The sequence below is a fragment of the Tyto alba genome, unplaced genomic scaffold (genome assembly GCF_018691265.1).
Source record: "Tyto alba isolate M040663 unplaced genomic scaffold, T.alba_DEE_v4.0 Super-Scaffold_40, whole genome shotgun sequence".
NCBI lineage: Eukaryota > Metazoa > Chordata > Aves > Strigiformes > Tytonidae > Tyto > Tyto alba.
The window spans coordinates 23,773,404-23,797,267 of NW_024881316.1; the positions used below are offsets into that span (position 1 = coordinate 23,773,404).

Sequence of the window (23,864 nt, forward strand, 5' to 3'; positions counted from 1 at the left end):
TCTAGGACCTGATTTGGCTTATTTTCAATTTTTGGAATCCAAAAAGACCTTTGTGGATAGAGAGAGGAAGAGTTAAATTTTCAGAGACATAGTTCCATTTTCTAGCCTAATTTGAGATGTTAAAATATAACAAAAAATTCCACTAAGCACTGAGAGATGTTGGCAGTTCCAGTTAAGGGTATTCACGAAGACACACAGACTTACTTAACATTTAGACATAACAAAATAGGCCGAATAGTAAAACTGTTGTAGTAATAATAATGTAAAAAAAAAAAAAAAAAAAAAAAAAAAAAAAGGCAAACTGTAGAAAGGATGAGAGAAGTCCTTTAGTTTTTTTGTTGTTGTCCCCCTCTCCCCCCTGCCCTCCCAATTCTGGTCCTACCACCCTTTCCTCTTCTGGACTCCCTAGGAACATCAGTGGCCATAAACTTGGATGTCTAAAGCTGTAAACATCCTATTGCTTTTACAAGATTTTTCCCACATGGAAACAGCCTCTGAAAACAGCTGGCTAATTAGCAGTCTCTGCCCCTGTTCTTGCTGTCTCTCCCCCTCAGCTGCTGAGTTTTCACATTTGTGTTAGTTTAGTATAGCTGTTGCTGAAGTCCTCTATCATCTTGTCTGAGCATGTAATTATAGTTGGACATTTCCAGCCTCTGCTAGGAGCTTGATAGTTTATTATGAAGAATTACTGTAACTGACAGACAAACCAAGTCATCTGAAATGTTGCCAATAATGGTTCTAACCATCATATAGTTGATTTGCAGCACTTCTAAAATGCTGTGATTTTCCTTCGTTTTTTAATAAGGGCATGTGTCTTTCAAGTATTTGCAATATGGTGGGCTTTTAAGGATTGGCAAGCTGGGGTAACGATTTTAGAGCTTCATTTGGTATTTTATGTGGAATAGGCTTTTTAAATATTTTTAACTTTTCTCAAAGAAACTAAATTTACCTCTTGCAAGTTGAAACTGTTTTGAGCTCTTGAGAGGCTTGTGACCTTCCAGACTGTGCACTTAAATTCATCTTGTGAATTTTGTCAGCATCTAATTGTAATTGTTACCTCTGGTGCAGGAATTCATGAAGAAACTGGAAGAGAAAAAGGCAGAACTGAATAAAGCAACAGGTATGGGAGAAGCTATCCTAGCTATCTGCCACCCAGACTCCATCACCACCATTAAGCACTGGATAACAATCATCAGAGCCAGGTTTGAAGAGGTCAGTATATGTCAAGCCATCTTCATTGCAACAGTCCATCTTTGATTGGAACATAGCTGACAACTAACATGGTAGTTACACTGGGAGGAAATGATCCAGCTGTTGAGAACTAAACATTTTAAATACCCACAGTGATGGATGTGAATACCATGCTTCCCTAGGTTTTATTTTAAAACTTATAGGGCTTTAAGAACTAAAGCAGATGGTCAAGCTTCTTTGTTTGAATGTATTAAAGGAAATACTGCCTGACACTCCCCATGTGAAGACGGCCAATAGTTTATAGGGAGAAACTTAAAAGTTACAAAGGAAAGAAAATACTGGGCAAACTTGAAGCATTTTCTAATTGCAGTAAGGAGGATTTCAGTCCAATATATTTTTAACGTAGAAGATTTCCGAATTATTTGAGTGGCTGCAAGTAGGTCTCAGAGGGTGTACCACATTCTCACCTGCTAAGGTGGTATTTTCTGTGTATATTAAGTTTAAAGAAAAAAGAAATACTGGTGTTAACAACATATGGTTTCAGGGTTTACAGTTAGCAGAGCAATTTTAAAGACACTGTAAAGAATTTCAGATGTGCACATACTTAATGCATTGGTTCTTTTATCAAGGTCTTAGCATGGGCTAAACAACATCAACAGAGACTGGCAGGAGCTCTGGCTGGACTTATTGCTAACCAGGAATTGCTGGAAGCCTTGCTATCCTGGTTGCAGTGGGCAGAAACTACACTTACTGAAAAAGATAAAGAGATTATCCCCCAGGAGATTGAGGAAGTTAAAGCACTTATAGCTGAACATCAGGTAAGGCGTGTTAAGTGACAGGTGTCCTACACATTCCACAAATGGTGCTCGTATCTCAGCTAAGCTTCATAATCAAGTGTGAAGCTCCTTAGCTATTTTCTCTCCTAATAATCTAAGCCCTTTTCACATACTCAGTTGTGTGTTTGTATGTGTACGATGTGCTTGTAGTTTTCAACACAGAGGTAAAAAAACCCAACCAAACAAAAATTCAGTGTTACATTGTTCTAAAGCCAAACCTACAACTCCCCGTAGGAACAAGGATAATAAAAAACCCCCGCGTGAAATATATGATAGTGCTCCTGCCTTAGAACTAGTATTGCAGTGTGACTTTACTGATTGGATTTCAAAAATAAGTTTACCAAGTGCCAGAGGGAGCTGTTGGTGCAGCGAATGCTCATACCCCAGCTTAGGGGGCAGAGCTTTGTCACTTCTGTGAACTGCAGTCTGGACAGCAAGGAATACCTGAGTACTTGGAGTCAAAATTCTGTTGTACATCACCTCACCATACACAGTTAATAAAGGAATTTGACAGACTGTTTTTTAGGTTTAGTCTTCCTTTAACAGCCAAGCCATATCAGTCTTAAAATCTTATGCTGCTGATTCTTCTTACCTACAAAACCTTTATCTTTTTTGTGAGGCTGGCATTATAGGTGTCTTTCTGTGCCATTCTTGTAACTTTGGTGTTTTGCTCTATTGTATGTGTTTTTCATTCCTGTGGTCACTTTTGTGTATTGTTAATTAAAACCACCTCTATCTGATTGCAGACGTTCATGGAGGAAATGACCAGAAAACAGCCTGATGTGGATAAAGTTACAAAGACCTATAAAAGAAAGGCGCTTGAACCCACTCCAGTACAATCTCATATTCCTGTCCTTGATAAGGGGAGAGCAGGAAGTAAGTAATGAAGTATTTTGGGGCAGCTCATACACACCATTGGTCTATCTATAAAGATAACAAATTGCTAATAATCTAATGGGTTTGATTAGCTTTTAGTGAAACAGGGTGAAATTCTCTTGGCTGATTTTTCTGACTATCTCTCTTTTTTCATTGTGAGGAAATTTCTCATAGCAGACTTGTATTTTTAAATTTTGTCCTATATTTCTTGAATACCTATTTTAAAATTGTACAGCCTTTCATGTTCTGTTAAACTTCCAAGAGTGCATGTGCTGAGCCTTTACAAATCTACCGTTATCTGAAAAATCAGTTTCTTTTACATAAAGATGTAGAACCAGAATTTTGCTCTTGCTATCTATGATATGTTATGGATCCAGTTAGAAAGTGTGTTCAGTGAAGTTGAATGGAACATGAGTCATCAAGGGAGGAAATTGCTTTTTGTATTTTTAGATATACTTAGCCATTGTATCTTATACTTACCCGTACATGGAACCTGCTTCTAAAATCAGGTTGTTTACTTTGCAACTCTGAGTGATTTGTAAAGATTTTAACCTGTACAGCTTCACTAGTGCTGCCGCTACTAGCTGCTTGTGTCTAGACAAAAGATACTTTAACTACCATGTGGTCCTTCCTCAGCAGTGGGGGGGGGTGTGTGTGGAAATCCCATTAGATGGAATCATATCAGAGTGTGGGCTCATTAGTTGGGACAGGAAGGAGTAGTTTTAGGAAGGCCAAGTACCCTTCATGTGAATGTTTGTTTTGTTTGAACTGGGTGAGGCTTACACATTTTATCATGTTTTAACAGGAAAGCGTTCCCCAACACCAGGCATATATCCGTCAGCAGCCCAGGCGCAAATCGAAACCAAGAATCCACGGGTAAACCTTTTAGTCAGCAAATGGCAGCAAGTCTGGCTTCTGGCCTTGGAAAGAAGAAGAAAACTTAATGATGCTTTGGACAGACTTGAAGAGGTCAGAAAAGGACTGTACAGAATATACTTACTTTTTGCATAATTTTGCTAACTGAAAAAACTGTGATAAACCTACTTTAATGTGCTTTAAAGCCATCATTCTCATTTTAAATGTGAGGAAAGTTAAGATGTTTATATAGGTCCGCAAAGAACCAATTATTCAAAAGAATGCAGATAGTGTCTCTCACTGATTTTCTAGATTGATTGATTTCAACTGAAAAAAATGATTTTTCTCTTTTTTGATTAAGCTGAGAGAATTTGCCAACTTTGATTTTGATATTTGGAGGAAAAAATACATGCGATGGATGAACCATAAGAAGTCTCGTGTGATGGACTTCTTTAGGAGGATTGATAAAGATCAGGATGGAAAGATAACAAGGCAGGAATTTATTGATGGAATTCTTTCTTCAAGTAAGTTTTAAAATTAACTTAATGTTGAACTTGGAACAAGTATCTCATGAAGTCTTGTTGTCCATATAGTGTGCTGTACGTGGTTTATTGTGTTAGAAGATCACAGATTTCCCATTTGAAGTCATTATATATAATTAATTTAAACTATAATTATTTTACTTGAAAATATTTCTATATTCTAACAACTATTTCTAGTTCTTTTACATTGCGAATCAGATTACAAATGTCGCATCTATTTTATTGGCTAATTAATACTTTACTGGTTTACCGGACTTGGATTGTCATTCCTACACTACACTAGCCACTTCAACAATTTCTTTTCATTGATTAGTCAGAATAGTAAAGTGTACCTTAAAACTTATAGCTAATTTTCAAAATCAATTCATATGATCATATAATTTTTATTAAAGAACTTACATGGGATAGTTTCAATTATAGAAGGAGACCATGTAATTTCTGAAACAGTGTTTCCATGAACCATGCCCATGTTCATATACCTGTATAATGAGGATCAAAATGTCATGCATTCAGACTGGGAAGGGACTTTCCTGATGGATAGGTATTCCTTAGGTATGCACAGTTGGTGGTAACATAAGCCTTCCACATCCCATCTGTGTGTGATCACGTTTCCCTTTAGCAACTGACTGATAACAGATAAGGGCCTACTACTTAAAATAATCCTTTATCTTCAGATCATAGAGCGTTGGGCTGCTTTTAGCATCTCATGTTAAAGTTACCCAATAGGAGAATATTGTAGTGTATATATTTCCCCTGTGCTTTAGGAAATGCAGTAATGTAGTGACTATAGGTGCACATTGCTGTTTTGCATGAACTGACAGAAGTTGATGAAAAAACCCTGATACCACCAAGAGCATAAACATCTTATTCATTCAACTCTGTTGATATCAACTTGTTATAAATACTAAATACTCATGACCCCCTTCACCATCTTGAAATTGTCTTTGACCATTTCATATAAAATCTGTGTGGGTTAATATTCTGCTGCTGTGAACTTGATCTGAAGAAGGATTTCACAAAAACAGTGTGCATGTTTCTGCAGTGGGAAGGCCTTGCATTCCAAATTTAATTAGCAGTGAAATTCTTGCTTGACCTTTCCTCACTAACAATTTATCTTTTTAGTCTGTGGTATTTTATGCACTTGGAAGGTCAAAATGTTTCTGTACCCTCGCTTCTGTCTCTCTCTTCAAGCCACACTATCATATTAATTTTAATCCAATATCCAGATAACATTGGAGATTCAGATTGTTTTTTCAGAAAGAATCCTTCACTCTTCTGAATGTCCTTGGTTTTTTTTGATAAGCATTGTCTGTCACCTAGTGCCTAAAAACTTTTTTAATATTTGTGGTAAAGCCTTTCATTGTAATGGGATTGAAAAGCAAAAAAACCTTAGCTTTTGTTGTTGTCTTTGTCTTGCAGAATTCCCAACAAGCCGACTTGAAATGAGTGCTGTTGCAGACATTTTTGATAGAGATGGAGATGGATATATTGACTACTATGAATTTGTAGCAGCTCTTCATCCAAATAAGGATGCATACAAGCCTCTCACAGATGCTGACAAAATTGAAGATGAGGTACATTGTCTGCTTTCTTAGATTGCACTCTATTCTACTGGAGTCATGTTCTTTAATAATAAATTTTATTTCACTCCTATATAATTTAAAGTTTACCAGTTACACAAATATTTAGCAATGTGATATTACCAGTAATCAAGCAGTTGTGTTTTTTTGCAGGTTACAAGGCAGGTAGCTAAATGTAAATGTGCAAAACGGTTTCAAGTGGAACAGATTGGGGATAACAAGTACAGGGTAAGTCTTCTTGAGGACCTTCTTAGTTCTTTAATCTTAAAGTTTATTTGTATGAGATTGTTATGCAAGGAATTAGGCTATATTAATTTACAGGAATTTTGTCTGAGAATTATGTTTTCTTACTTTAAGCTTGTCTAAATTTTATGGGTTTTTTTTGTTAGAACATATAAGCTAAAAATATAGGAAAATGCTGCTGCTTGTATTTATTTTTGCTGAAACTACTGAAACAATTTTCAATCTACGGGAACTTTTAAAAGCTAACTGCATACGTACATACATACGCACATGCATACATATATACAACAGCTCCTTAAAAGCCAATCTTTTTGTCTGGATACCCAAAGTGTTTATACTATAGCTGATTTTCTATTAGTCTCTTAAAAACAGTGGTATTTTCCTGTGGTATTGTGTTGTACTTTAAAAATCTTTTACCAAAGTGTATTCAATCACTTCTATCCTCCCTTGTTATTTTCCTTCTGAAGTAGTACAAGAAATGTGTTAGATATCTGCAGAACAATTTTCAATCACAGAAAAATAAATATCGCATTGTAGAAAAAGATCTGCTACCCCTAGATTCAATAACCAGAACGATTTCAGATGAAATATGGAATATTTGGCTAAGAGAGTTTACTAAATACTTGTAGATTATTTTAAAAGACCACAGAGACAGCAATGGGAAGGAAACAAAGGCCTTGAATATTTTCCAATATTCAATCCTCCGGATGGCTAGCTACCTGCTCTGAAGTAGATAGTTTATTTAGAATGTCTAATGTGTTAGTTTGCATGTGTTCTAGAGTCATATAGAGAATTTCCTGTAAACTAATCGTGTCTTTCTTCCATTTTTCATTTCTTATCAGTTCTTCCTGGGAAATCAGGTATAAACCAGTGGAATGTGTTATAGTTTCTTTTTCCTTTGTGGTTTTTTTTTGTTTTGTTTTGTTTGTTTTTTTTTTTTTGTTTTGTTTTTTTTTATTCCCAATGCATAGTGATTTAAGCTTGCAATGATCAGTCTTCTCGCCATCCTTTCATCTTCAGCTAATTCATTGCTGGTCAGCTGTGGTATTTCTTTAAATGCTATGGAGCATTCCTTGTCTCAGGATCCCTCCTCTTCAAGCCCTCACCTGCTTTCTTTGGCCATTTTCCCTATTAAGGAGATTACTTTTAAAGGAACCAGATAATGGTCAGCAGCAATTTCCTTAGTGAAAAATCTTGAGCATTTAAACTGCAATTGTACAATTACTATTATTTTATCAGTTTTCAGTTTTATAGCAGAATGCTTTAAAATTCTATGTTCTATTTTTTAGGCTATCAGATTAAAGGCTAATCACAGTAAACACAGATCCCAGTGTCATATCACTTATTTATTGAAAATTAGGTGAAAAAGACTTTCCTTTTCAGAAAAAAAAAATTTAGAAATCCCTGTGCAATCAAGGAGACTGAATAAGAACCAAGCTGACTTGGTATTTTATATACTAACACAGCAAATTATTAAATATGTGTTTTGGAAATAGGCAAATTAAACTTGCTGTTCCAGTTTAGACTATTCCCTCTCCCTATGTGTTTTCAGAGAGCTATGGCAGGTCTGTAATGTGTTAGAGCTGTGTTTGAGAATACTTTTTGTCAGTTGGGTTATCAGTGAGTCATACCTCAGTGGCACTGTACAGTGGTACAGGGAGCATATGCTAACCAGTGCTTGCTTACTCCTATGGTACATACTGATACACAGCTTCTTAAATTGTTAAATCATGCTTGCCTGGTAAGAATGGAAATACTTGACACAAACCGGATACCATTAAGTATTTTACCGGATACCATTAGTATTTTATTCATGCTCTTATAATGGCAATATGTATAATCCATTCTGGGAAATGCTAGTGGTAACAACATTAGCCATTTTAAAATCTGGAGATGTTAAAAATGTAGTTTCAGTCTTACTTACTGGCAAAACCTGATGAAGTATAGAAGAAAGCACAAAGAGCAGTAGATAATCTTACCACATGCTTCAAGCAACATATCTAAGTAATAATTTATAATGTTTTCCACATATAAAACAAGCCTCTATTTGAAAAGACCATTTGAAATTATGTTAATCCTCTTATCTGCCATCTCTACTCTAAGATTTGGGAAAATTACAGCATTTTTTGAGAGCATCTAACTCTTACTGGTGCAGAACAGCATCATAGTAAAAAGCACCTACAGCAAGTTAGCTGAGGCTTCTCTAGTGACAGTGATGTTATATGGCTACTGTCAAGAACAGGCCTTGTTGTAGCCCAAACTGGACTTCCTTTACATTTTTATCCCAATGTTTTAAACTCTGATTATTTGAAGCAATGAAAAATACTGTTTAAGGGAAGTTGGTATCCAGGCTATTTTAAGAAGGAAACGGACTGAATTACCATTAGGAGAAATGCCTTGGTAGATAGCTGTGTTATGTTTCAGGAGCCCCACTGTCTGAATTAATCACAGCCTAGGTAGGCAGTTTCCAAAGGATACTGTATATGGCCCTTGGTATAGTTGCCTAATGGGATCTAACTGAAGAATTAAGCTGAGATGGGGAAAAAAATAAAGAAAAGAAAAAAGATAGTATCTTTAGAACCCTAGAAAAAATTCTCTGTAGAAACAAGCCAATGAAAATAAATGGCATCAATTTGGATACCATTTTTTTTTTTAAACTTTGATCTACATGTATAAAATGGTTCTTTGTTCAGCACATATTGAATGCATTATTAAAAAACCCTTACAAATAATGCTCATGTGAATGTTCTTATTTATAACAAAAAAAAAAATATTATTGAATTAAGCGGCAAGCTTTGCTTTTGTTTGGTTCCTAAAAGTAATATTCCTTTAAACTTAATCTTTCTTCTTGGCTTAAGTAGTACCAAACTACTACAGTAATTTAACAAATAGGGAGCACGTTTGTGTGGTTTGCATTTAAAGCATTTCAGTCCCCTCACTGGAGCAAGTAGGTACAGTTGAACTATGGCCGGCCTTCTCCAAGGGTCAGACATTGTCCCAGAGATGTGTATTCGACTCCCATTGGTTTCAATGAGCGCTCTGCATGTTTGCGTGGGAGTGCACTGCACTTGGCCTGATGATCTGATACCAAAATAAATATTTTAGTGGCATTGGCTAAAATGTACTGAATTCTTCTGGTTAGTTTTCATGAGATTGCGGGGTCAACATTTTGGTGATGTTTTCTTTGATCCAGATTTGAACTGAGATACTGCATACAGGTTTTATTATACAGGTTTCAAGAGCACAACATACGTTAGGCCTGACCATCAGCCCAAAGGAAGAATGGGCTAGTACAAGAGTTAGTATGAAACAGGTTTTTGTGCATCTCTGAATTGTGAAAAACCTTGATGTGTAGACAGAGGAGTGACGAGCAGTTTATAATAAAGGACAATATAGTTAGTTATCAATCATTCACCTCTTCTTTAGTGTTCCCTTCCCCACATGCACCTTGCTATAGGTGAGCAATGTCAACGCGATACCTGAAAATATCCCTATAAATGAATCAGTTAATAGAACTGTGCAACACTCGTGGTGCATTGAATTTTCAGCCCACACACAGATCATTTAAAGTGATGCCTTCCTTTCCACTGACATAATTAAAAACTAGACTGTTGGAGAAGAGAGTTTGCTTAAGATTTTAACAGTGAAATAATGCAAATAGGTCTTCATTAATTTGCACAAAGGCAGACTGAAACCAATTAAATAATGTGTTACTAATTTTACTTCCTTTATGAGCTCAGACATTTGAGAATCAAGCATAAAATTAAACCTGAGATTCTTTACCGTCTTGCCATCTCCTTTGGATTAATGCAGCGGCATCCAATTTGAAATCTTAACAGCTTTAATAATCTGCATAAATAAATCAGATTTTTTTAGCATTTACTAATAATTAAATATCAAAATAAACTTTTAAAGTGTCTTGATTTCTAACCTATCAGTGTTGAACTGCATGTGAATGACTGAGAACCTCACTGTTGTTTGATTTTTATTGCAGTTTGGTGACTCTCAACAACTACGCCTCGTTCGTATCCTAAGAAGTACAGTCATGGTTCGTGTTGGAGGTGGCTGGATGGCACTTGATGAGTTCTTAGTGAAGAATGATCCTTGCAGGGGTATGTAACACGACTGTTAAAATGGGCATGCAGATAGTTATTTGGATACAGTCACTGTTCATTGTCTCAAGATGGAGATTGAAGTGTATAAAATGCCAGTTATGTAAACATCATCTCACTAAATGTCACGTAGTGATCTGTTTTTGTAAACTTTAAATCCCATGGTTCAGATCCTCTTCACTTGCACTGATGTATGTCTGGAACAACTGTGGTGTCTTTTGCGCAGTTCCTCCAGTGTTAAGAGTAGTGTAAATAAGAATTGAACATAGCCCAGATAGAGTTTATGGCTTGTAAGCTGCTTGTATAACTTGGCAGAAATAGCACACAGAAATGTCCAATAAAATCTTCTCAGCAAGAGAGACAGTTTAAGGCAAGAAATCAAAATAAGGTAATTGAATTGAAGAGTAACAACAACAATGCAAAAAACTTCTCTGGCCAGTGGCTGTGTCCAGGCTTTCAGGCTCTGCCTTTGTAGCCCTGTCTTTTCGCTGGCATCCTCCCCAGAACCACTTTGCAGAGCCCTGAGCTTTGTACAAAGCAGTTGGCAAATGCTCTGGTCAGAAGGACTGTGTGCTCTGGGGAAGCAGAGAGCGCTCTATCTCCATGCCCTCCAGGGCATTGTATCAAATGCATTGCTTTATCAGTACACAGCAACGTAGTGACATCTTAGTTTGCTGGAAAGCCTGCTTCTGTAGTGGGAAAGTAGGCTCTGTCTGGTACCGTTCTTAGAGGAACAGCTGGAGATAGGAAAGAAGCCATTTGTGAAGGGAGTGGGAGAGATAGAAGTCAAATAGTAGCCAGAGTAGTAAAATTGCAGGAAGTATGATAATGACTGCATTCAGAGCGAGCTGACATTCTGTAACTAGGTAGTTCTATCCTATTAACTAGCAGCATTAAATTTATTGCATTTTTACCTCTTGGAGCTTCTGTAGAATCACAAGCAATATTGTAATAGTGCAAGGACAGCAGAGAGGAGTTCAGGAGAGGCAAGTGAGCAGCTAGTGAAGGCAGAGACATCAACTGTCCTGTAGACCTTACTCCAGTGTCAGCTACCTTGCATAGATTCTGTTTTGGAAACAAGGTTTCTAAACAGTTGGATACAGACCTTCAGAGGGTGGAGAGCTTGTATTTGTATCAATTATCATGCTAAATCAAGGATGTTGAGTCCAAAAAGAAACCACCACAAAACCCCATAAGGACTGACAGTGTGCCACTAAGGCCTAGAAACCTTTGTCTACAGGCTTAAAAGGTACCATAAAACTTCTTATCATAAAAGAGCTGTCATAACCCTGTGATGACATCTCTGAGTTTTTCAGCAGTATTAAAAATAGTCCTTTTGCTTACCAACATATTGCATATATTGTTTACTAAAGAAGTGTAACAGTAATATTGCAGTTGTTGGTGTTGGACCACGGAAATTTAGCACCTGATTCTGCATCTGCTACTATAGGAAAGTCATTTATGCTTGCAGAGCCATCCTTACCTTATAGCTTTCTACTCCTATGCCTCAAAAGTACACAGCAGTGGAAAATGAAACGTGCCTCAAAATACCTGACTTCATTGAAGGGTAACTTGATTAGTTTTGATGTATCCCGTACATTTTTATCAGGCCTATTGATGTATAGACTGTAGCAATTCCTACTTGGGTTGACACTGAGACATACAATACTTAATGACTGACTAATTAATCTGTTGGAATTCCTTATTACTGTCCTCAGATTATGAATCCTTTGGAACTTTATCCCATTTTCTTTAATAAACATTGTATTCTATGTCTATATTATTTTCTGTAGTACTTTATCCCTTTTTCATGGGAAATACATGAGCAGATGAGTAAGTCAACACAGGGGGGTCTAAAGGAAAACTGATCTCTATAGAATCATCCAGACACTGGACATTGTGCATTGGTAACTAATCCTAGTCTTGTTGAAGTCAGTATGCAGAGTAGTCATTGATGTCAGTGGTGCAGGTTCAGGCTTTTCCTTAAGCACTTTACGTAGCATATCTGCACTTCTGCCAAGGGCTTCTCGTGTGTTAAGATAAATCACATTTCAAAGAACTGTTGTCATAGCCAGCTTTAAAAGTAGTGGACCTAGTTATATAAAATCATTTTAGCTTATATTACTTCTTTATGTCAGCAGATAAATACCATTACACAAGTATACTTGAGACTACATCTAAGTCTGTCCAAGTGCTATTTCCTTTTTGCCTAGGAGACCTTTGAGAACTCGCCTCAGAGCTCTTAAAACCAGCTTTTGCTCTGAGTCCTATCTTTTGGCCTGGTGCTCCAAGTCTCTTGCATATGCAGCTGCTGTACTTGATTTCTTCTCCTGCTAACGATTTTCTTTAATGTGACCCATGTCCTGTGTCATTTTTTCTAGTTCATCATCACGGGAGTAAAATGTTACGTTCGGAATCAAACTCTTCAATTACCACTCAGCCTACTATAGGTTGGCAAACCCCTCTCTTTGTCTCCTCCTTCTCTTCTCCTCTCTCTTCATTTCCTTCCTACTTTAAAAAATATATATACTTCTAACAATATGCTTCACCCATCACATTTTGCTTAATGTGTTCCTACATGGGCTGATGCTTTGCAAGCTAATTTTTTTTGACACGCTTGAAGAGTGTTTCAAAAACAATTGTCATTCACACTGACACAGTTAAATGCTAACATGTCTTGCATCTATTCTTGCGGAACATTCTTTCATGTGTGTGTTTTTGTGTGTGTGTGAGTGCTTAGCCACCAATTACCTCATCATAGTTTGGATTTCATGTTCATCATTGCATGTTGCCAAACTACATAACTTCATAGTTTTGAATAAATATATTTGCTGCTTTCCTGTGACTTGTACTTAGCAATTTCTTCTGGAACATCCAAGCAAGTATTATTTATTATGAGTAGCTGTAGAGTTAGAAAAAGTGCTCATCAGGTTGTGTCTATGTATTAATAGTTGATTGATTAACAGTGATTTAGCACGTTGAGCATTCCATTATCACGCTGACTTCCTTTGACAGTGGTTCATTCCTGCTGGCATAAAGTATTAGAATAAGCGAGTTCTGCACATAAATCTTCTGTGTCCAAAATAAATGCATTACACTGTAATGCATTTTATTTATTGTTAAAATGTATTGGAATTGGCATGGCAAAAATGACAATAAGCAGCCTTGTGACAGTTTTCATACTTGACTAAACGAACACCTTTCTTTGCTGCAGCTAAAGGGAGGACGAATGTGGAGCTGCGTGAGAAGTTCATTTTGGCTGATGGTGCCAGTCAGAGCATGGCAGCTTTCCGACCAAGGGGCCGTAGGTCACGGCCCTCTTCAAGGGGTGCTTCTCCCAACAGATCTACTTCTCTGTCAAGTCAAGCTGGCCAGGCAGCTGCCCCGCAAGCGGTTGCTACAAGTACGCCGAAGGTAAGGAGCAATGTACAACACTGCACTGGTTAACGAATGGGGTATAGATTTCTGCATCCCCCTTCCTTGCTCCAACAATATTGGTGCTTTCCCTAGCTGCTAGGGAAGAAGTATCTCAGTTTTATTTCATAGTCTGGGGTGGATCTGAGAAGACTTTTCAGCCTTCTCTACTGTTTGTTTTGCAACATGGGAATAGAAGAATTCTTTACATTTAAGGTGCTACATGAACTAACTGGCAATTTCAGAGCAATTCTCAAAGAGCAACAAACCTCTCCATTTTGTTTAAGAAGCTAAGCTCTGCCATCCCTTGGTTTCAGAATATTTGTCACCAACTCTTACTGTTTAGTTTTTATTTCTACTAAGATTTGATCACTCTGTGAAAGCCTGGGTATCCTTCTCCATGATGTTGTTTTCCATCTACTGTCCTTCATATTTTAATTTACCATTGTTTCATACAGACACCCCATCATTTAACACGCAACTATGGTAAACCATGGTTGACAAACAGCAAAACGTCAACTCCTAAGCCACCAGAATCCTCAGACTATCAAGGGCCATCTGCAGAGGTACAGTAAGGACAGAGACTCTAGTCTAATGACATTCCTTCACTAAAACTGTCACTTCACTAACAGCCACTAGAGTTTCAGTGCTTCAGCACTGAAACATCCTTTGCATATTAATGCACTGTCTTTATTTTAGACCTGTATCAAATGATTTCCTTCCTTTTTTTTCCTCAAGTCTCTCCTTTTTTTTTTTTTAATGTCCTGTTTGTTATGTTTTTGACTTTTAGGAAAACTCAGCCTCAATGAATTGATGTTTAAAGTGCAAATGGTTAAGTTGTAACAGTATGCAATGAACTGGTTGAGAAAATGTGGAAAAGTATTTTTTTTTTTTTTTTTAATAAAGCAGTTCATATACTTTGCATGTTTCTTTCCTATAATTGTTTACTTTGAGTTCATAAAGTACTGTAATATTCATGAACTGCTGGAATGAGATTAATAAATCATGATCTCCAGTGTAAAATCACTAAATAAAGAAATACCCAATCACTTTGAAGAAGATGGTACTAACTGTGATATATAAATCTTTCCAACAACTGAAAGTTTTGGTTAGAGGTGTAGTGACCAATTGTTGCTCTAATAAGATAGCTATTTGATGACTTTACAGGAAATTAGTTTTGGTCTTATTTCCAGCCCATGACTTACATAGAAATTGTTAATATAGCAATTAGGATTGTGCTGGCGATTAAGCTGTATGACCAAAATTTTAATGGGCTTGAAGCCAAAGTATCTCATCCAGTGTCATTACAGTCAGTTAAAAGATTGCAGCTGGATCAGTCTGCAAACTGACTTGTCAGAGTAACTCCTGCCCTGCGTCAGAGGGAGGGCTCGGTGAGGGCAACTTGTGCCACCATCACCTCTGTTGTAACCGCTTTTCACAAATCTGCACTTTGATGGCCATTGCTATTCATATGACACCTTCTCGTGCTAAGTTTACGTGACCTCGGTGTGGCTTTGCTCAAAGATGCATAACAAACTTTTCACTCCCTCCTCCCGTGCGAGTGGGCGTGTTACCTGTGCGCACGGCAGGTGCGTGTATGTATACAGCGCTTCAAGCACAGGAGGCTGAAAACAGTAGCACAAAGTTGAGCCAGTTGTCAGTTTCTAACATTTTCCTGCATTTTCTATCTTCTCTTAACTGGTAGCTGAATTATAAGATTAACTGATGGTACTTTAAAGTGTTTATAGACATGGAAAGGTATTTTTAAAATTGAATTACAATGAGGTGAAAGCAGTTGGCATTGATTTCAAACAGGGGCACTGTATTTCTTACCTGCTGTTACAGCTGCCAGCAGTTCCAGTGAGGCTTTTTTTATGTAAACCAGCATGGTTTAAGATTATAAATGGAATGAGTCTGGTAAGGTAGGTTGCAGCAAATTTTTGAGGCATTCGGCAGCGTTTTCTGCCAAGTTGTTACTTGTTTTATAGGTAGACTGCAGTTGGATTTAGGGCAGAACTGAAGAACAAGCTTTTGATCAACTTGCACCAGTGATTCTATCCCAGTGTCTTTTGCCCAAAGTGCAGCAGCTTCCGTGGGGGTAACGGAGAGCATTTCCTTTCTCCTTACCCTCCCAAGCAGTCTCTGTACAGCAGAGATTTCCACGGGGTGGCTGGCTGGATGTTAAGTGCTGGTACGTGGCTTTAAAGAGAGTTTAATGTTGTGACCATCTCTCTCAGAGCCAGCGGATTGTCTGCTCTGTAACATCTCAATGCTTTTGTGTTCGGATGTGCCAGAAGTAGCCCGAGCTGATAGCCACCATTTAGGCTCCTGCCAGCCCTCCACTCAGTGCTTGGCTCTAGGCAGCTCCCAACACACTCCTGGGTTTTGACTTTAAGTACCAGCTTCTGCCCACCACTGTACTGGGATCAAAAGCACAGAACACTGGATCTTGGGATCCAGGCCACTCAACGTGCCACCTCCATGACTGCAGTGTTTGTTCTTCTTTGTGGATATTTACTTAATATTTTTGTGTTGAATAAATGAATATGAATACTGTAGTTTTTCTCTTATTTGCGTACACCTCCTATCTAGTATGTTACGTGCACTTTGAGATTTGAGGATTTAATTCTTGTGGTTTTGAAATAAATGTTCCCATTTGGGACAGATTGTAAATCAGGACTGATTCTATTTCATAAATGAGAAAGCAGGCAGGGTAAGACAGTGGAGTAGAGACATTTCAAACAGTATATTGACAAGAACTTTTTTGAATTAGTCCTATGTTTGGTTTGTTTTTTTTTTTCTGCTTTTCTTCTAGCAAAAGGTTTTGAAATTTAGTAGTTTTGTTTTGCTTTTAAAATATTTACAAAATTGAAACAGATGTATTCACCAGCTATAATCATAGTCAGAATGATGGAAAGTCAAGCTATGCAGACATAAAACCTCAACTACTTGTCTCTCTAAGTCATGTACCATCAACTAATCTTACGTGCTTGACTAATTATAAGAAGGTAGCATTTTACTTTCTTTATATTCATTGAAATACACACACAGAATGCTAAAATGTTAGTGTCAAGGAGACTGTTAGTTTGTTGTCGCTTTACATTTGAACTACTTCAGATACTAACTGTTAAAGGAATGTTCAAAACTTCACATCATTAAAAATGACCATAGTGACTCAAACCAGTATTTCAAATTCACAGTGAATGTGGTTATGATTATCATATTCTAAAAGATGTACTACCTAATACCAGATCTTATCTTCAGTAGTGACAGCTGAAAAAATATTTTTTTTCTTGCATAGGGAACACCAATTCAAGGAAGTAAACTCAGACTGCCAGGATATCTATCAGGGAAGGGTTTCCACTCCGGAGAAGACAGCGGCATCCTGTCAACAGCAGCTACCAGAGTTAGGGCTCAGTTTGCAGGTGAGTGTCTTGACTTCAGAGCTTGATCTACCGCTTGCTTTGTTTTCCACCTGAGTATGTAGTGTCACATTAGGGTGTGAGAGAGATGTCAGAAGAGTGGGAAGGAGTGAAGGTCCTGCTGCCTGCACATTACTATTGCCAGGGGTGCACGTAATAAGAACATAATAATGGCCCTCCATTCACATGGTTGCACAGCAGATATGTTCAGCTGTGGATGCGCAAATTCATGACTGCAACCTCCTTGACAATGGTATCTCCAATGTATGTGCCTAAGGAACTAGGGAAGAAGCATTTATTTTAAAAGGGGTCAGTTCTTCACAGTATTCAAGTTACGCTCAACTGTGATGGAGCAAAGGGGTCATTGAATCATGACTTGTCCGTTTCTTTTGAAATAACTACAGGGAGCAGCTGTAGATGACCTTATTAATGGAATATCCCATAGAGCTTTTTAACACAGGATATGAGAAAAGAAAGGAGTGAAGCGGTGCTTTTCTGGGATCTGCAGAGCAGCCTCCAGATAAGGGAGAGGGCTAGATGGTTAGAACAGAAGATAGCTCTGCTGGTTTTCCCTCATATCTTAAGCTCTGCAGAGCATACTGAGCAGTACTGGAAAATTCAGTCTGAAGAGTACCTGTCTTTTCTAGGTGATTTGAAAAATGAGGCATCTAAGATTTCAGTTTCAACTTGGTGTTCTTAACAGATACAAGGAACCAGATTTGTCAAGATCAAAAATATTCAATAATTTGAAAAATTATGAAAAAAACACATTAATGGGTTTATGTTTAAGATTCTTTGTTGTGGCTTTTTTCTTCATAGCACATTGTCTGGGCAGGCTTTCACTTTAGCAGGCGTGCTGAGAGCTCATTTACTCAGCCTTTTGTTTGGGAGAATGTATACTCTGCCTTTGTTTACTTGCAGCTTTCAAGTGTATGGGTTTGATTTTTTTTTTTTTTTTTTTTTTTTATTTTTTTTTTTTAAAGAGGGGTACACATTTAAAAATTGGGATATTCGTCAGCATCTCCAGGTACATATTTTGAGAAATCCTGAATGCATGAAGAGGCCAGATACGGAATTCTTTCAATGCGTAGCTGAGAAAATGACAGGGGAAAGAAAGGCTCTGGCTGTTGAGTGAATATACAATGTATGTCTAGCAAGTCAAGAAAGTTGCCGGGATAATACATTTTTAATGAGATGTGCTAGTGACAAATTAACTACGTCTCAGCATTTGATCTCACATTTCTTTCTCTTTAATGGGAGATACAGCATCATCTCGCTTGCCTGGCAGAGGTCTAAAGTTTAGTTGTGCAATGAGGAATTTTTGGGGTTGCCAAAGACCTAGGAAAGACCTGCACACCTTTTCCATCCTTACCTCTAATACTGACAGATATCTTGTCTTTTTCTAGAAACCAGAAGAACTCCAAGCAGACCTGGAAGCCGAGCAGGAAGCAAGGCTGGCAGCAGGTCAAGTAGTCGCCGAGGCAGTGATGCATCTGACTTTGACATTTCAGAAATCCAGTCTGTATGCTCAGATATGTCAGAGACTGTTCCTGCTACAAGCAGACCAACACCCCGAGCAGGTTCTCGGCCAGGATCAGCCAAGCCTTCTAAAATTCCAACTCCCCAGAGAAGGCCACTAGCCAGCAAATTGGACAAGTCCTTGAAGAGATAATATGATTGGCTCTGTAAAGGTCTTTTCCTTTTTCATTAAGTATTTAAGTTCGTAAGATGTAAAATATTATGTAGAAATTATTGTGAAATATCGCAAGAGGTGGATTTTTAATTCTGCAGATGGCCTTATTTGTGTATTTGTCTTCTTATTTTATGTGTATAATTTTTGTCAGATTTGGTTTTGTTTATGCCATATCCTGTGAGAAAGGGGAAGAGTTTTAATGTAAACTAACAGTTGTACACAGTAATGTGTAGAAAGTACACTTAAAATAATTGCCGAATGTACAGTGTACTGAATGTACAGTAAGTCTCTACAACCTCAATAAAATAGGCCTATCACTATGTCATTAGTTAACAGTAAAGGATACCTCATGATTTTTCTTTAAAAAAGAAAAAGAGAATACTAAAAAGCCAAAAGACACAATTACACATTTTGAGCTAAGTAAACAAACACTAAAGGATGTACATCGAAACTACTAAGGAATACAAACCCACGTTCACAGTACCCTTATTTATACAGCATCTCTCAGAGAACTCACAGAGATAATTAAGCACTCGCCAGTAATATGATACTCCAGTACCTTGCAGCATTTCTGTGCCATTGCTTTATGAGGCCAGACACATTCTGGATATCTGAACTATTATTCTGTAAGAATATCAATATAAAGTGCATTCATGTAAATGTGAGGTTTTCTTTTGCTTGGGTGGATGGTAGCACTGTATCATTGAACTCATTTTGTATCAAAGCAATTTTGCTTGCAGAAAGCTCCGAAATAAACATGTCCCTTAACTTTATTTCTATTGTATTTCTTTTTTCACAGGAAGAGAATTTTCTGCGTTATGTTTTAGGGCATATAGCATTTCAGTTGACCAATAATTACCATAGGAACATAGGCTTTAATGTAATTTCCCATTGTCAGCAATCAGATTTTGATTAGCTACTGTATTTGTTTAATAAAACACTAAATTGCACATACCAGATTATATGAAATTATATGTAATTATTGTGTGTCAACAATTATTTTCTTCATATTAAACTGTGACATTTGTATACCATGTATGAAAGGCATAAAGAGTAAGTCCATTGCTCTTTTTGTCAGTGAAATATTTTTGCCATTCCTGGATTCTTTGAAAATGTTAATAATAGTCCATTTTCAGTGGAAAAAGGATGCAGCTTCAAATGGCAGTGCTGGGGAGCGGCTGGGTAGATGCTGTAGTAAATAGTGACAGAATCCCTAGAAATACAGAATGCTCTTTGATAATATCAGAAAGGTTCGGGTAGAATTTGGCCAACATGGCAGACCACGTAGTCTGACCATTCATACACCAGAAAATGCTGTACCTTTAGTAGAGGAATTTTAGGGGAAGACTGGTTTATGGTTGGTCCCTTGGCATGCTGAAAATGAAGCAGAAGCTCCGTTGATTGCATGCAGGTAGTGGTGATACCTGCATTCGCTGCTAGCACCCTCGCTGGCAGTGTTATTGTTTTCTGAGTTGCCACAAGAGCTTCCTGCGGACTCACAAGCTGTCTCACACAATCCGTTTGTGAGAAACAGAAAAACAAACTAGTACTCAAAAGATAATTAAATCAATCACAAGCTGCTTGCATCAGGGTTTCCTCTAATACAGAGTTGTAGGAGTGTTTGTGGAAAGCAGACAGTAACCAGTCCTACTGCAGCTGGTTTGGGAATCGGCACAAACATTGACTGAATACTAAAGCATCAGTCTCTGCTGCGGTGCTTTATCTTTCCATGTTGCACCACTCCTGTTGCTGCTATTCATCCGGTGATTGCTTTCCTAGAACATTAATATACATCAGGATGACTTCAGTACTTTTTGGAACCCCACAACACCCTTGGATAGAGTAGTAGCCTATGTTTACAGATGGTCACTGAAACATTGCTACTTGTCAGCAGGAGCAAGGAAAAGGGTAGAATTTAAGCACTTGCATAGCTAACTTGGCTGTAGGAGGAGATGGTGCCCAGTGTGACGTTCTTGGTGCATTTAACAGCCATGGGACTGATGCTGAAGGATGTAGGGATGGCAAACCTGCATAACTCCTTTGCAAGAATAAGTACATAATTCAGTTCCTTTCACCCCAAGTGGATGGAGCAGCTCACTCTGCATGAGGTAGTGTTGGCACCTACCTGAAGCACCTTGTATGTATACTGTGGTCCTAGCTTAAATATATTTACAATGCTTTATTAATTATACAGCTTTATGGAATTTTCATGTTGCCACACTGTACCTTTGCAGGAGAATTAGAGTTGTGACCAGCCCCTGAGAAACCCAATGTCAGCTAAAAGAACGCAAGGACTAAGTGGATTTCTGTGGCTTGTTGGCTACTGCAAAACTGGGGATGCTGGAACGAGCACAGGGGGGAAGCTCATCTATGGGCTTGAGAGTATTGGAAACCCAATTGATAGTAAATTGAATAGGACTAGGAGTTCTGTTAAAAAGCCCAAATCTGCCTCTAAATATTGTATTTTACCTAATTACCTTCTTCCACAAAGTATTTAACTGCTTTAGATTGATACTAAGAACTCCTCAGGCTAAGAGACTTTCCAAAATTCTGTTCCCTGCGTTACAAAAATAATACTGGCAAGAGTCTGAAAATAAACATTAGAACCTCTGCACCTCTGTGACCCAAGGATGAATCTGCAGAATCTGATGAAAAAGGCATATTGTGGACTTATCAGTAAGTGAGAGGTAGCTCAGTTTTAGAGAACTACTTTTGTAAAGAAAGAAGTGGTATTCCATTTCCATCTTCCTGTAATTCAGAAATATTTATTCTTTAGTACCAGCATAAATAAGAAAGGAAGGATCAACCCTAAAACCACATCCCCACCGTGCTCATTGGCATGAGTTTTTACATAACCTCCTCATCAGCAATACATTTTCCACCTTTTATTATCCTCCATCTAACAACAGGAATTGATCATAAATTCACCCAGCCTGCTGGACGACTATAAGTAGAGTCAACCTTTTAGTGTGGCCTAAACTCTCATAGCTGTATATTCTGTGATTCTCCTGTGCAGTGAAGGAGCAGAGGTGATGGGGAGGGAGGAAGGGTTGGAAAGCCTTTCGCTATGAGAAGCATGTTGTTTAGTGAATCATGTATATTTAGTGCTTGGAAAAGCTGGCTCAGTGCTAGGCTCCTTTACTTTTTCAGGTGTTTTCAGCTTTCTGCATTTCTGTTTTGCTGCCTTCAAAATGGGAAAGTGTCCACAGAATTTTCTGAATCCTGCAGATGAAATCTGCAAGTAAAAAATGCACCATTAGAAGTGCTAGTGGTGCCTTGTGGGCTAGGCATCCTCGTCTGCTTCAGTTTAGGCATATTGTGAACCTCTTAATTACATGCTAATGTAATAGATGACAGTAATTCTGGCTTTGCCTGCAGCACATCTCTTCACAAAAGCGTAGGAATGAGGTTATATGCAATCTTAATTAAAAAATTAATGCATTTCATAAAAATAAACTCTGATGCAAGCAGCTGTGCCATACCATAATCAGCAGCAATGTTTGAACCTGTAGCTTTCTCCACTGGTGTCTGCCAAGGACCGGCAAGACTATCGACACCCCACAGCTTGCCTGTGGGCCCACAGCGCTTATGTACGTTGGTCACAGTATGTGGCGAGAGGAAACATCACTGAGCACTCCGGTAAAAAACAGGGATGAAAAATAAGCATTACCTTGTTTGCTGCATCTCAGCACAGCTGCCCTAGCAGCTTCCAGGTGTTTCCAGTTCTGAGGCTGTAGGGTAGCACCTGAGCTCATCCTAGGCCAGTGATATTTAGCTAGATGTTTGCTCTAACTGTGGGCCGTAGTAGGGAGGTTTATGTCTTCATGTAAGGTGAGTGGAATTTTGTAGAACAAAGAAAAGGTGCTTTCCTAATGAAAATTGTTCTCTCTGCTGAATTTTAATAACCTGTTTGCAGAGATGGAGGTGGGAGAGATGGTTGGCTTGGTTGCTTGCCTTTTTTTTTTTTTTTTTTTCCAATAGTGTTGGTAGGTTACATTCAGGTAGGTTCCTCATCTCTATAGAAAAAGAAGTTATAGATGTTAGAAAGAGGAACATTACAGAGGAAAAGGGAACTCTTCAGAAATAATGGATGAGACAGCAGCTTAAGTTACATGTAACTTGCAGGAAAATATTTGGTGGCTGATACTGTTGAGGTATTTTTTTATGCAGATTGAAGTCCTTCTGTTAAGACTTGTTCAGAGTTTGGCTGTTGCAAATGAAGTGGTATCTAACCTGAAGCTAAAAGAGTCTTGGGGGTTGTTGTTTCATAATTAAGTAGTTCTTCTGAACTTAAATTGTTCAAATAGTCTGAATTGCAGCTTGGAGGGCTCAAACTGCGTTTCTGTATTTGAAAGTTGAGGGAAAGAGTGATGAAGGTGAATTGCGTAACTTAGCTGGCATCCTGGATGAGTATGTACGAGAACGTTAATAGATGTGTTCTTAGCACTTGGATGATTGAATATGAGTAAGAACACCAAACCATAAATCAGGCCCTGTCAACGTCTACAATGTTTTTTGTTCCTCTGGGAGAAGGCAGCCAGAGTGATGATAGCTCTGTCTTGACAGGAAAAGCTGACTTGGAGCTTTTTGTGGGGGTTACAATGGTCTCTCCAACATTTAGAAAAATATCCAACACCATTAATTTTTTTCCCCCTCTTTTTGGGGCTTGATCATAGCTCCTCGAAGTCCTCTTTTATTGGCAGAATAAGAGGCCCAGGGACCCATGGAAGAGTTTGCACTGTCTGGGCTATTTTTAAAGGCAATGAGTTCATACAATAAATACATACATCTATATTTTAAAGCCTGTGATCAAAGTATAAAATAGGAAACAAGGCTGTTCAAAATGAGGATGAAAAAATTAGTCTTGTAAATACTGCGAATACTGAACAACTCCACATTTGCCGATCAGAAGAGAGGGTGTAGTGTCACTTCTAGTGATACTGATTTGAAGCTTTATAGACCAAATCAACAAACCAATGTAATCAGGAATAGGTAGTGTTCACCAAAGGCTACTACAGCAACTGAAGGGTGAAGTAGCTGAGCTGCTACCTGGGGTCCTCTCGTGAACATGAGGGGATTGCAAATTATTTAACATATAAC

The 23,864-nt window shown here is 38.0% G+C and overlaps 1 protein-coding gene across 1 annotated transcript in view; it reads left to right on the forward strand.

Annotated features, from left to right (window-relative positions):
- The window catches only part of DST (dystonin), a 308,093-nt gene extending 288,556 nt beyond the window's left edge, over window positions 1-19,537 (forward strand). Inside the window, 13 exon segments of the mRNA XM_042803120.1 lie at window positions 1,069-1,212; window positions 1,821-2,009; window positions 2,774-2,903; window positions 3,709-3,872; window positions 4,120-4,282; window positions 5,720-5,874; window positions 6,034-6,108; window positions 6,966-6,983; window positions 10,118-10,235; window positions 13,450-13,649; window positions 14,108-14,215; window positions 16,951-17,074; window positions 18,478-19,537. Of these exon segments, the coding sequence (XP_042659054.1) occupies window positions 1,069-1,212; window positions 1,821-2,009; window positions 2,774-2,903; window positions 3,709-3,872; window positions 4,120-4,282; window positions 5,720-5,874; window positions 6,034-6,108; window positions 6,966-6,983; window positions 10,118-10,235; window positions 13,450-13,649; window positions 14,108-14,215; window positions 16,951-17,074; window positions 18,478-18,743 (1,854 nt within the window). The 3' untranslated portion in view covers window positions 18,744-19,537.
- The last annotated feature ends 4,327 nt before the right edge of the window (window positions 19,538-23,864 follow it).